At 39.4% G+C, this 14,425-nt stretch overlaps 1 protein-coding gene across 1 annotated transcript in view; it reads left to right on the forward strand.

Annotated features, from left to right (window-relative positions):
* Positions 1 to 3,347: 3,347 nt before the first annotated feature.
* LOC145990887 (uncharacterized) overlaps positions 3,348 to 14,425 on the forward strand; it is a 295,884-nt gene continuing 284,806 nt past the window's right edge. The window contains exons 1-2 of the mRNA XM_083126355.1: positions 3,348 to 3,729; positions 11,360 to 11,849. Of these exons, the coding sequence (XP_082982481.1) occupies positions 11,415 to 11,849 (435 nt within the window). The 5' untranslated portion in view covers positions 3,348 to 3,729; positions 11,360 to 11,414. The remainder of the gene's footprint in view (positions 3,730 to 11,359; positions 11,850 to 14,425) is intronic.

Genomic DNA, 14,425 nt, shown 5'->3' on the forward strand with positions numbered 1-14,425 from the left:
TTTGACATTTAAATTCAGGATACATCTATTTAGATTTTAAAATCATGGTATTGCCAAAGAATTTCATCTCGGTGATGTTTTTCTTTTCTCTAATTATCATTCTTCCTTTGAATATTCGTGAATGTGAATATTCGTAATTGTACATACGTAATGTGAAATTCTTTATTTATCTTTAGTGTAATCAAGCTTTCCATCTGTATTCATATATTATCAGTGGCGGCGATTAGGGGGGCGTGCCCCTCACTTTTCGCCACTTTTGCCCCCGCACTATGCTAAATCTTATCTACAAAGGGAAATGTACTGTCTTTGCCCCCCCCCCCCCCAGGTTTTGGCACCTTGCCATCTCGGTTTTAGGATCCAATCGCCGCCACTGAATCGATTATGAAAATTGACTTGTTTCGTAAATGGATTTATGGGCGCTCTGGGGGAGTGGCTAGCACAATACAAGGTCCCAGGCTCGTATTCTTCATAAAACATGCGTTATTATATACATATTTCTTGTTTTACTTTATTTTATTATTTTATTGTACTCTACAATTCGTTAACACAGAGAAAATCACACCTAGACAAGCATGATAGACAAACTACTTTTAAACATCAACTACCTTTAAAACGAAACGAAAACGTGGTCACTCAATGTCAGTGTGCTCAAGACAAATGTGATCCCAATGTGCGCGGTAAAATGATCGCACTGTATTATGTATACTTATATTTTCTTATGTAGCTCATGACAAGGGTTAGATGGTAGAGCAGCCTACGGCTGAACCTCGCCCGCTAAATAAAGGAATTGTTATTAATTTATTATTATTATTCTATCTTTGTCTTTCTGTCTCCTTCTTATCCTGTTTGTCTCTCATACTCTCTTTTTTCTTTCTTTCTTCCTGCTTATCTTCTCTTTCTTTCTGTGTCTCTTCCTTTCTCGGTTTCTTTATCTACTCATTTCTTTCATTCTTTCTTTCACCGATGTTTATCATCGTTCTATTTTCCTTCATTCGTTTCTCTACCATCTCTTTCTCTCTCTCTGTGCTTTGTGTATCGTAATCTGTTTCGGTGACTGGCCGAGGTGACGAACTCACGTCCTCCTTCGCCGACCAGTCCGTCCCTTCTCCCCCGCAAAGAATAATACTTTTTTAGCTCAAGTATGCATTTCTATGTGGTACTTTGATGTAAACTAAATTTCACTGGCCCAAAAAATATTCCCGACCCGTTTGCCTCCCCAGTTATTTCTCTTCAGGCTCCGCGACTATCACTTTCTATTTCTGTCTTATCTTCTATTTTAATGTTTCTTTTATTTTCAATATTTCTCTCTCGTCTCCCTCTAAAAAAATTCTCGTGTAGGGTGTGCCTGGGTGGGCTCAGATCCATAGCACCCGTTGTGAGAATAAATTTTCGTGCCCCTTACAAGGAACTGGGCACTCTCCTCCCTGGTTGGTGCAAATGTTATTCCTGCAGTAATTTTTCACATTTACGTGCAAACTACATAAGGCCACTTTTGTCTCGAGTGTACCAGACTCAGGGTCGGCCATAGATAGGTACGGGGCCTGGGGCATCCGATATTCGCGGGGGTCATAACCAAAATCTTTCAAGGGTGTATAAAAAACAGATATTTTTGTTTTGTCTGAACTACAGGTATCCTATGTGATTACAATGTAAACGTTTTTTATTATTACTAATGAACATTTAATTTATATATAATAGCAATAAATAACAGTTTATTGATAACTCCGGTGGTCTAGCCTGTTCGGAGTTTCACTGCAACGCGGGAGAACCTAGTTGAATTGCCGGGGTGTGTAATTTCAGAATGGAATTTCTTCAGGAAAGCCCCTTCATTTGACTGGCTCTGGGGTGCACTTAGGTACCGGAGACACAGGGACAACTCTGAAAGTAAACTGTCCTTCTCCCCCACCCCCAGTTTTAGCACCCAATCACCGCTACAGACCTTTACAAGTATCTACCTTCACGCATCCTGGATATGCCTTCAACTGCCTTGCAATATATTATTTTCGTTTCCGTTGTGCCACTGCTGCGATGTTAATTATATGTAATTACAAAACTCTGTGTGTTAAGTATGGAACTATTATTTTACATATCAAAGTGTCAGTTTTTAATCAAATCCAATAACATTTTCTATGATAATTTTTTTTTTTGTTTACTTGTTAGTGAGATCACATTCTTTCGCATAAAAGAACATTTTCACTCTATGATTTCATTTTATAAATAAACGAATAGTACACATTAACTTATTTTAGATTGACACTGAGATATTTGAACACGGATTTTGTGTAATGCTTAGTCTAGAATATTTCCAGTAATTTTGGATATTTGAAAGTACTGTATGTCAATACAATACAAGGAGTCAGAAGGAATCAATATAATTGGTCGATTGGAAACACAGGCGTCCTTGTAACAAACTGGACATAAACTTTATTTATTGATTTATTTCTCTCTTATAAAGTCATTTACAATGTGTTGCAGCTGAGAATACAGTAAAACCTCGTTAATCCGGACTGATGAAGGGGATAATTTGACCGGTTTAACGAAACTTCGGATTAACTGAAATAACCTAAAAGAACAGTAAAAAGTGCATTAAAACTCCGTTTATAGCAAACAAGACACGTTTATTATGGTGTATTTAAAGAGCATAGGCCTAAATACACTATACAGTACAGTACAAAGTCTGCCGAAAACAGAATTTCATCAGTGGTTGACTGCCTTTTCTTTGGGAAGTTCTCTTGTTGACTTCTAGCCACATTTAAAACCTTGCATTCCGCATTTTTGTTTTACTTTTACCTGTCCGGATTAAGCGAAGTCCGGCTTATCGGGGTCCGGATTAACGAGGTTTAACTGTATTTTATTTGCCTTAATGCAGCTGTATTGTAATACATTACTTTTTTGTTGTAGTACATATATTCGCTTTAGGCGGTGAATTACAAAAAAAAACATTCAAAAAGGAAATTAATTCAATGCAAAATACACATTTTTATTATTAAAAATTTCTTTTGACTTTATATATTCGGCTTATTTACATGAACAACAACGTTCGAGAATTTAAAACGAGGAAAAAATGTTAGGATTAGATCAAATATTTTTTGTGTTATTGTGTGTGTAAGGAACACTGTATAAGAAACATTTCTTGTTTTATTGAATGTGCAATATGCTAACTAACCTTTAGATCCCTATCCCACTACAAGATAAATCGACGATGATCGAAAAAATATCAGTGGCTTGCAACTCTGAAGTTGAGTTGCAAGAAGTACTATATGCTCCCACTAGATGGCAGCACGGTCTGTCTTGTCAGCACCGGTTTCATGTAATTTGCTTTCGTACGCTTTACTGATTCGCTCGAGTCTGCTCCAGACTTCGTACCTCGTAGTTCAAGTTGGCTTGAGGTGACGTAAAGTTGCGTGGGGTGCACGTGCATGTGGATATGTGTATTTTACCGATTTCAGTGTTTTGATGCAACATTTTTCTGTGAAGAAGTGGAAACTTGAGTATTTTCAGTTGTGCGAGAGATGTGCTCCACTTAACTAGTGTCATCAAAGGATGGAAGCATGTACTGACGGTAGTTGTCGGTAAATGCCAGTGCTTGTGGAGCACAACAGTGAAACATGGATTAACTTGCGGTGTTTGGATAATCTAATCATAGGCTTGCGTGTGTGAAAATCCCATGGTAGACACAATTGTGTAGTTACACTGGGACATCTTGTGTGCACGTAGTCCACATGTGTGGTAAGTAATTGTAAAGTACTTTTGTATGTATGCTTCAGAATAAGGTGTAAATGTTACAGGAGCATGTGTACGTACATAGATAGGATATGCTAGTAACAACTTCATTTTTATCACAGGCTTAATTATGAGCTACCAGATTTAATATGTAACAATAATACAATACAGACCAATATTCATGCTCTGTTGTTTACAATATACCTATTGTCTTGTATACGATTCGATTATTAAGTACGTATATTGGCTGCGTTTGACTTTCGCCAACAAAAAGATGAGACAAAAAAAAACACCCTTTGCCCGTTTCAATATTTCAAGATGCTATTGTCACTCCAAAATTATTACATACAGGTATTATATTTTTGCCGATATTTATTATCAAACCAAATATATTTCATTTTCATCAATCTGTTATAATTACCGAAACTCATGACTTTCGCTACCAAAGTTTCCGGTTCGAATCCCGGTCTTGGTATGGGTGGTCATTGTGTGTCCCTTCGTCAATTTCATCAGGGCCTCCTGATGGCGCAGTGGCAGCGTCGTCGCCTTGTTATCAAGGGGGTCCCGGGTTCGATACCCGGTAGAGGCACGTACTGGTTCGTATCCCACTTTAAACTGTAGGTCCAGTCCTGATTAGCCTTACTGTGCATAAAGTGGACTTAAACACCAACTCAATCAATCAATCGTCAATTTCATCCGATCAACACTCCTCATCGTCAAGAAAATGCGACACTAAAGTAACAAAAATACGAGACACAAGGTGTTCCGGACAGATGATCTGGCTCGCAGCATCTTATAAAACACACCAAAATTACTTGGTATTATTATTATAGCAGGAAAATGTGAAGGCATTAATAAGATGGGACATTTTGTGATACAACATTTTAGCAAAATTGAAATTTCTTCTTGAAAAATACTCACATAGTGGAAATAGGTGAGTGGTAAAGGTTGTGGGTTCATAACCCAAGGCGGGACGACAACCTGTGTTTTGTCTCAGTCACTCAAGGCGAACGAAGGCCACGATCGTTTCGTTGCACTCCTTTGTTTCTTTCTTCCCACCATTAGGGACCGGTCACATACTATTTCGGAATTCACTTTAAACCATCGATTCAGTGGCATGTTTGACATCAATTATGAATAGGTAAATGATTATTTTACCCTATTTTCTTCAGAGAAATGAAACGCACACTTGTGGCTCCAGCGCCGATTTTGGATAATAGCAAACATTGTCCACCGTTACACTTGCCTTAAAGTGTCGATTATTCTGCATCAAGTATTGTCAGCTACGCATCCATCTGCGGAGCTATCTGTTTGATCCCCCTGCCGCTTTCCCGAAATGTATTTGAATATAAAAAGTAAATAAATGTTTACTTTGAATTGTAAAGTACTGTCAAGGTGACTGCATTTCGTGAGATGCAAAATCAATGCAATTGTGGAGCTTGAAAACTGGAGACTGTCGCGTGCCCGGTATAATTGAAATTGTAGCGTGAAAACTTGAACGAGTGGTGCCATGATAGGCAGTAGATTAACTATCTGTGCAAAATATCCTAGTACTGGAGATGCTGAGGGAAAGCATCACCCCACCTTTCCCCACTTTAAGCACTGCTGCCCCCCATTCCCTGACAAAAAATCCTGCGGACGGATTTGTCGTCTAAACTTTTTTTTAAAACGAAGGGCCACCTCGCGGACCACATTTTGTGTTTCCGTGCCGGATGTGGTCCGTACTCCGTGGGCCATCACACCACTGTGTCGTATCTGAGCGGGTCCCGGGTTCGATGCCCGGTGGAGGCAAACAGTCGTTCCGATCCCACTTTAAACTGTAGGTCCAGTCCCGATTAGCCTTACTGTGCATAAAATGGACTTAACATCAACTCAATCAATCAAAGCATCTGAGCTTTGATCGCTCAGCTACTTGACAGCCAAATAAGCGTTGTTCGGCGAGCGCTGCAATATGGTGTAATTGCAGAGGAAGTTCAAGTAACAGAAGGTGATATAAATGTCCACTTATTGTAATTGTATTAAAAATGGAAGTGTTGCAATGCTTACATAGTTCTTGCAAAGCCGTGCAAGTGTGTAAAAACGAAAATTTCGAATAGAGTATGGTGATAAATGTTTGATTTTGTTCTCATTCATTAGTACCCATTATTGTTAGAAGCAATAATTTTTATATTAGATGATGGCACTGATGTTATGAGCAGTGAGCAACCACCGCCAAGTAAATGATCCGTCTGCTCAACGAGCGAAAACCTTGCTCAGCGATCATCACTCTCATACTTGACGGGCCCCAGGTTCATCCTCTTTGTTTTGCACGATATGAGGTTCTCGAATTTGTTAGTACAGCACGCTACGCCCCGGGTTCGAATCCCGGCTAGGGCATGGGTGATCCTAGTGAGTGTCCCTTCATGAATGTCATTACTCATCCTCATCGTCGCGATTAGCCAAAAAGTGGAAAAAAGCGACGTAAAATAACCTAATCAACAGGACTTACTCTATAACATCTCGAATACATGCTCACCTTGTGTAAGGGCATAGGATGTAAATTTTAAATAGCTGAAAATAGTAATAAACAATTTGTGTCCACATTTCTTTCAACTTGAGTGTTTAAGATTCGGATTGAAGGAGTCTGTTAATTCTGAATTATATTTTCCCGTTGTTTTTACTTTACCATTATTTTCTTTGCCTCGACGACTGCTGCTTTAATGAGATTTAGGGTCGCTATTGTGTGTATTATTATTAAGACCAATTTCAATGCAATGAAATATGTTTTTATTTTTTTTCGTCGTTTTTCTAGTTCTTTGGTTATTCGCGGGATCAAAAGTTTGTCTAGATTGCATGTAAAGTCTGCATTTCAGAGTTCAAGACATGAGTATTAGGCCATTATTTAAGTTACAATTTACAATAAAAAGAATATTTCTTAAATTACCTGAGTCTGCCATCAGAGGCTATAACTGAGTATGTCGGCATCTCAAGCTGCAAATCTAAAATTAAATCAGTATGAAGAACTTGGGCGTATCGAGACCTTTTTTTTCGGCGAGGGAGCAAACATCCCAAACACACACACACACGCACACACACACACACACACACACACACACACACACACACACACACACACACACATATATATATATATATATATATATATATATATATTAATATTTACAAATTTTAAAATGCCTATTTTTTATTTCAAGCCAGAATCACGAATCACAAACACAATTTTAATGCTCGAGCAAAAATTTGCATTTCATGAGCAGCGGAAATCATTCACGCGTTATTAAAACTTTCGCCATTACACAAAATTTCGTGAAACAAACCAGGGGGATGCGAATGCCCCCTTCACCGCTGGATACACCCATGATGCCTTCAAAATACGTACTTTAAAATGGAACAAACGCCCTTCACTGCTTCGGTCTATTGTAGATACAAAATGTAAAAGGTTGCTTGCTAATATCAAGTATCATAACAGCTTATAAACTAGCCTACAGTGATTTTCCCATGCAACGTTTTCCCGCATCAGAAGTTCCAACGAATCTAAGAACATTTTAGGGCAAGCCCTGGGTGAGATGAGTCAAGGCAATGACTTTAAGAACCTTTTGCTGCTCCCCCAAAAATTGGCAATAGTTAGGCTGGAGAGTTCAGTGACCTAACAGATCTCCAACGAATCTCCCAATTCCATACAGTAAGCTGCTAACTTTTATTTGAAGGCCAGCCAAGACTGGTTGGAAGAAATTCTTTCCTGGTTGGAAGAAATTCTTTCCTGACATCTCGGAGAGCAGCGGGGGGGGGGGGGGGTGATTAGAGGTCAAGCAGGATCAACCCCCATGGCAAATTCTTCACCCCACCCCCTTCTCTAATTTGCAAACACTTGTTCTCAGTGAGTCAACAGGACAAGGGGAGGCAGACATAGGCGTAGCTAGAGCTTTATATTTGGGTGTGCACAAATAAAAAAATGAGGTCTTGTACCTTTTTAATATCATATTTTGCAACACAATCACTTGGCTCTTTAACTACACTGATGTTTGTAAAGGAATATACATTCACTAAATGACAAGTGTTGAAAATTTCTGAATATATATCAAATTGCATAGAAATTACACACACACAAAATGTTCATAAATGTTACAAACAAATACATCAAAATACACGTCATCTATAACAAGAGACGTCTGTCAAAAGGTACAATGTTCTTAAACTCATCAATAGAATAAACTAAGCTTTATCCTGTTCCACAAATAGCAAGAGCAGGGCTTCCAATCTATCCTGCTTCTGAGTTGCTCTTAATTTAGTTTTAACTTGGGTAAGCTTGGAGAGAGCTCTCTCACACGTGCAGCTTGTGACAGGTATAGTAGAATGGCGCTGCAGTACAGAGTAGAATGCAGTAAATATCTTCTTTCTCCAATGACATCAAAAAATCGAAAATCTATAGACACTCGTTTCATCAGCGATAATGCACACGTTTGTACCAAGTAATGACATTCTCATCTTCTTATAAACTGCCGCTTATTTTCTCTCTCATTGAAATATCTGTCTTTAATTCTCTTTGATAAAGCAGCCCATTAGGGTGTCCTTAGGCACACCCGGCACACCCCGTAGCTACGTCTATGCAGGCAGATAAGAGTAGGTCATGCAGACCACAAAACTTGACTACTCACCTGCTGGCTAGGGTCTCTGATTCAAATCACGGCCTGAGCGTTCTTTTTAAGTATTCCTTCATCAATTTCATCCAGTAGGAGCATTTGCCCCCACGTTTTGCAATTTTTGCCCCTGCACTATGCTCTCTTAACCCTAGTTTACCCGAGGTAGATGTAGGCACACCACCTCTATTTTTCAATTATTCAACTGTGAAAATCTGTATAAAAAATGAAAATAAATTACATTGTTCCCTAGGGTGTTCCTAATATTTCTGCGTTACTTTTGTTCATAAAAACACAAATGTTATGTAAATAGGACGCAAAATGCACTTGGTGGGTCTATCAGACGCCATCTTTGAATGCGTGCCATTCGAGACACTTGTGCCAGTGACAGTGTACAATTGGCTGGTTGATTGATTGATTGATTTGGTGTTTTAAGTCGACTTTATGCACAGAAAGGCTAATCGGGACTGGACTTACAGCTTACTTAAAGTGGAATCCGAACCATTATGTGCCTCCACCGGGTTTCGAACCCGGGACCCCTTGATTACAAGGCGACGCCGCTACCACATTAATAAACAACTGCATCTCTATAAACAAATAAGCATTATTGAAAAAAAATATTATGTTTCTTTGTTTGTGAGTTTAAGTGATCGCTAAAATATGTATGTGGCACTCATGCAATAATTGGTTATAATTATTTTTTATTAATGATTGTATTTTTTGTAATTATTATAAATAATTAATGTAACTGCACATATATAATCAACAAAGGAAGTGCGCTGCGACGCCAAGGGTCCCGGGTTCAGCTCGGGCTTGGTTGTTTGTGAATGTCCATTCATCAATTTCATCACTCATCCCCATCTTCGCAAATTAGCCAAGAGGCACAAAACGCGAAGTAAAATAAACTAAATCAATCAATCAATCAACAAAGGAAGCAGTGATTCAATAATAAAATGGTTTCTTGAATGTTAATTTTTTAATAATTAAAGGAAGTGTGGGCCTGTTAGTCCCCACCTCCTCCTCAGGCAGGTAAGTTTCTCATACGGCACGGGTAAACTGGTTTAATGCCAAGAAAATGTAAACAGACCTTGCCCCCAGTTTTGACACCCAATCCCCGCCACTGGTTTCATTATATCAACACTTATTCTGATCGTCGCGATTAGTCAAAAGTGGCAGAAAAGGCTACGGTAAATAACAAAGATAAAATCATCTGCTTGCTTCCATTTTCTTCCTGACTGTTCGAATTAAAAATTGTGGGTGTTCGGATATTCGTAAGAAAATACGTTAACCCTATAGGAGAATATAAATAGCTTCAATATTAAAGGTATTTCCTATTATCCGATGTTCTGCGAACAAGATTTTTCTTGTACAGTTGCGGACACTCCTGGGTTGTAACGTTTTATTGGAAGTCAATGAGATCGTAACCAAAAGTGTCCATGACTGTACCAGTATTCCAAGTTATTCACATTACCTTGAAAATGCTGGTGGGGGGATATCGGATATTCAACCTGGAATGATTTCTTATAGGATATGCTCATTTTACACAAACATTCACCAAGATATCTTCCGAAAAATCAAATATTTGGTTTAACGTTTTCCCCAACTAAGATTGATTGATTGAATTAAAATTTTTGGGTGCGTCGGCACATTAGGCCATTTTGCACCCTTCAATGTGTAGGGGGAAATATCCTCTTATCTAAAATTCTTACTTTAAAATTTAAAACAAGGGGTGTTAATGCTCCTTGGGAAGAATTAAAAGTGCAAGGTCGCAAAAGGACCTGCACAAGACAAACACAACACATTAAAAAGTAAGAATATACAGAAGCTTTCTCACAGACAGTGGAAGAGGCCAGCTATTCTCAAAAAGCTTGAAACATTTGATAAAACACTGTTGTCATCACCCAACAGGGACGGCAAACAACTGGGAAGGTTCAACTGCCTAAGGTTCATGTTTTTTTGGTCCCGCCAAAACCATTAGATCCGAAATTCACTATTTTCTTTCATCCGTTGTTGAAGAACGAACAACAAATTAAAAGCATTTCAAGTTTTGATCCTGTCTAGTAATGTCCATGGAGCATATCAGTTTCAAATTTGTTGTAATTATATCTTAAATATCTTACACCGTCTGGCCTTCAAACCAACAAGGCTTTATATTACATTTAGAAACGGGTTTGTGGTTGTAGATGACAAATTCGTTTTTTTAATATAATCTGCTGTTTTCTTGCTTTGACAGACATATAAGGAAAATAAACAGATTTATATAGAATTTTCGATCTCAGGCCTGTTGGGATATGTTTGAGAGGTGTAAAGGTAAATTAATCACAATTTAAAAAACAAAAATTGCAGTAGGATGACAGAAAATTGGAGGGACGTTGTTTGATAACATTTGCTAATTACATGTTGCTCCCACACAGTTCTAATAATTTTGGACTAAACATTTATGTAATTTGCATGATGGTAACATTTGCAAAATAAAAAATAAGAAGATACTCATTTCACAAAATTGTAAAAAAATGTTTAAAATTGGCGTTTCCATCCTAGAAATATGGAATAATGGTGATTCAAATTAAATATAAACATCGTACACTGCCTTTTTAAAATAAAAATATTATTTCAATATTTAGCTTACTCAGTCTAGCCTCAGTTTGTGTGATTTTCCTTCACTTCACTGAACAGGTCCGGAGCCAGAATTTAATTGGGGGGGGCACGTCCCTTGTCAGCAGCCGCCAAGGCGAAAAAAGTAGGCATACAAGTTATTATAGCAGATGTTTAATCCTGCTAAGGAAGTAAAATTAATTACCACTATACACTATTTAAATTAGATATTTGTAGGATTTCGGGGGGAGGGCTTCAGCCCCCCAAGCCCTCCCCCTGGATACATGCCTGCTCCACTCTTAATACCAATGGAAAACTGAAAAAAAGTAGGTTAGCAACTATAAGCTGTTAATTCCAAAAAAGCCTGGCCATGTTCTGATATATTTCTGGTATTTTATTTTCAGAGGCGTCGTCCGATGCGTGGTGAGGAGGGCGCTGTGATACGACAACCGTAGCAAAATGGGGGACTTCGTTCCCGACTTCGACTTCTCGAGCGAGGTGGCGGCACCCAACAGGTACTTCAAGAGCTCCTTCGCCAGAGCCGTGGTGAGCTACGCTCGCCAGAGCAAGTCCCTGGACTACATCTACCTGGATCCCGTGATCAACGAGGAGAGCGAATACGACTCTGGTGCATCGGAAGGGAAGAGTTCCCTTTTGACTATATCCCCGTGCGAGAACGATCCTGGTACCGGGTCCCACTGCGAAACGGACAAAGTCGCGAGTGACGGTGGGGCTGGCTTGTGGCTCAAGGGAGAAGCTAAAGTTACGGAAAGTGGAGTGGCGTCGAGTGAGGAAGATTTTGGGTTGCGCGGAGTTGATGTGGAACCACAGAATAATGTGCACGTGGAAGAGAAGGAGGAAAACGACGCTATCAAGTTCTGGAAGTCGAAAGAGGTAAGGATATTAGTCTGAATATATTAATAATGGCAGTGATTCATGTAAACTTAATGGTAAAATTTTCGTATCCGCAAAACATATTTCTTCAATTTTACAGGAGAAAGTACTTACCGAACCGGCTTTCCGTACACTTTTGAAAGGTAGTGGAAGTGTTTTTTCCCCATCGGTTAATTTATTTCGCCGATAAATCATGTATTTTTGTAGATTAATGTCTCTCCAATGCACGAAAGCTGTTGCTTCTATGTCCTTCCACTACGTGAATGGTAAAAATCTGATATTCCCCGGACACCTATAACTTCTTCCGTTTTGTCAATTTTTGACATTTGTACTTACCTATCTGCTTCGCGGAACATTCTTTAAGGTGTATTCACGTTTTTCGTCCCGGAATCGGTGGGAAATTTAAACAAACAAATTATTTTCGTTTGAAATTTTTTAGTCCAAATTTCCCACCAATTCCGGGCTCCGCCCCTGGCGTAATTGACCTACCGCCCCCAACCGCTAACGCGGCCCCGCCTCCGCTCCGCTCCGGCTCCCCGGCTTTCTCTATAGACTCCTTCTTAAAGGCATGTTAGAAATTGGCCGGAGTCACCTGCCCCCAAATGAGCCCCAAACTTTTAAATTTGAAGAAATCCGTTACATCACACAAAACACCTTCCAGATGTTAGACAATGCTACAGGAACTTATTACCGTAAGTATTTTCTTTTGTAAAAATGAAGAAATCTGTCCGGGGAATATCAGATTAGTACCAGGCAAGTGAAAACGAACAAACAAGAATTACTCGAGATGTCGAAAATTGAGATTATTTGCGTGAAAAAAACTAAATTGCACCTTCAAGAATCCTTAGGAATGCAGAATACATAAGTACCAATGTGAAAAAGAAGAAAATAAAGGAATTTCAGACGTTTGGCGGATACTGACATTTTAATAACTTAATTTGACATTCAGTGCTCTAAAGGAAAATTCACACCGAACGACAGGCGACAAGTGTCACTTGAGTATTTCACCAATCGCAGGGTTGTGCGGCCTGTCATGCGCACTACGGTGTGGAATGTTGCTGCTGATTGGCTCGCTCGCAAGAGAGATGTGTCGCGTGTCGCTTCGGTGTGAATTTTACCCTAAACTTACGGCGACTGGGCAGAATTGCGCTGGTGCCACATATGGAAATAGCAAAGCGAGAGCGGAACAAAGGACGCTCGTTCCGCGCACTGTGTGGCAACGTCAACCGGGATGCGTTGCCTAGTTAGAGCATCAGACCGACCTCTCTCTGGGACACACTTGTGTGTCATCCCTGAGCTTTCGAGCAAATACTGCCGATTTGTATCACGTGGATTACAAGGACCAACCTCTCAACCCTCCGAACACAAGGGGTTGTGCTCCGACGTGGCAACAGCTTGAACTTCTGCCACCCGCCTAATTTCATGGTCGTGCGTTTAATGAAAATTACTAGCAGGGGAGGGAGGAGCCTTGGGGCTAACTGGGCACAGTGGCGTACGCAAGGGGGGGTTACCGGGTTTAAACCCCCCCGTGAGCTTTTGAAATATTATGGAAAATGCTGTAGAAAAAAAATAAAAATTGCTAATTTAACACAGTCAAAGATCTGCGACAGTAATAATAATAATAATTTGATTTATTATTCCCATGCAGCATGAAGAAAATGTTAACATTCCAAACACAATCTAAGCGGCCGCAAAGTTCAATTTTGCAATTTTTTTTCCAAAAAGTCGCGCAGTGACTCTCGCGAGAATTGTGAGAATTCCTTGCTTCGTCGCAGTGTGCCGACCTTATTGCAAACGTTCTTCCCGGTACTGATTTCACATCCCCTTGTGAACTCTCAAGTGATACTGAGCCTACATCCACATCATTAAATAATGTTGAAGAAGTGCTTTGTGAATCACCTGGAAGAGATAAATGTGTTGGAATGTCTATGAATATACTTTTCAACGAAAACATAGAAAAAAGTCGGGACAAAGGGGGGGGGGGGGCTAGACTCAGTGGAATTTAGCAACATGTATTCTCGCGCTTCATCATTATCCTGGGCGAGTTCCAGAGGTAAAGGTAATGTAAATTCCCCCGTGCATATAGCACCGTGCCATGAAGGCACACGTAGTGGTGTGGTGGGCCCCAAAGATTCTCGATCTCGAACTATTTTGCAGGTGATGTAATCAGCACCATGCTCCGGCAGCCTTCATCCCCCAGGGTTGCTCTCAGGTACCCATTGATATAAGGCTGCGTGCGGAGACAAGGCTGGATAAATCGAACCCGGATCTCCCACGAAGTTGTCAGACTAGACCAGCGCGGCTCCTTGAATGAGTTTCATATTTCGATTATTTCAATAAAATTAATATATTTGCTTGTTTTTATGGATTTTCTTCACACTTAAAATGTCTCACTTATCATATACAAATAACCGTTGACTAGACAATTATTTTGTAACAAAGAAACAAAAGAAATGTAATTTTGTTCTATTTCTTTCATAAATAGCAGCTGCATTAGTAGTAATTATTAGTAGTAATTAAACTAATTAATTAATTACTTATATGAATTTTTAATTAATTTATTATTATTGATTAAA

The sequence above is a fragment of the Lepisma saccharinum genome, chromosome 8 (assembly GCF_977018435.1).
Source record: "Lepisma saccharinum chromosome 8, izLepSacc3.1, whole genome shotgun sequence".
Taxonomy (NCBI): Eukaryota; Metazoa; Arthropoda; class Insecta; order Zygentoma; family Lepismatidae; genus Lepisma; species Lepisma saccharinum.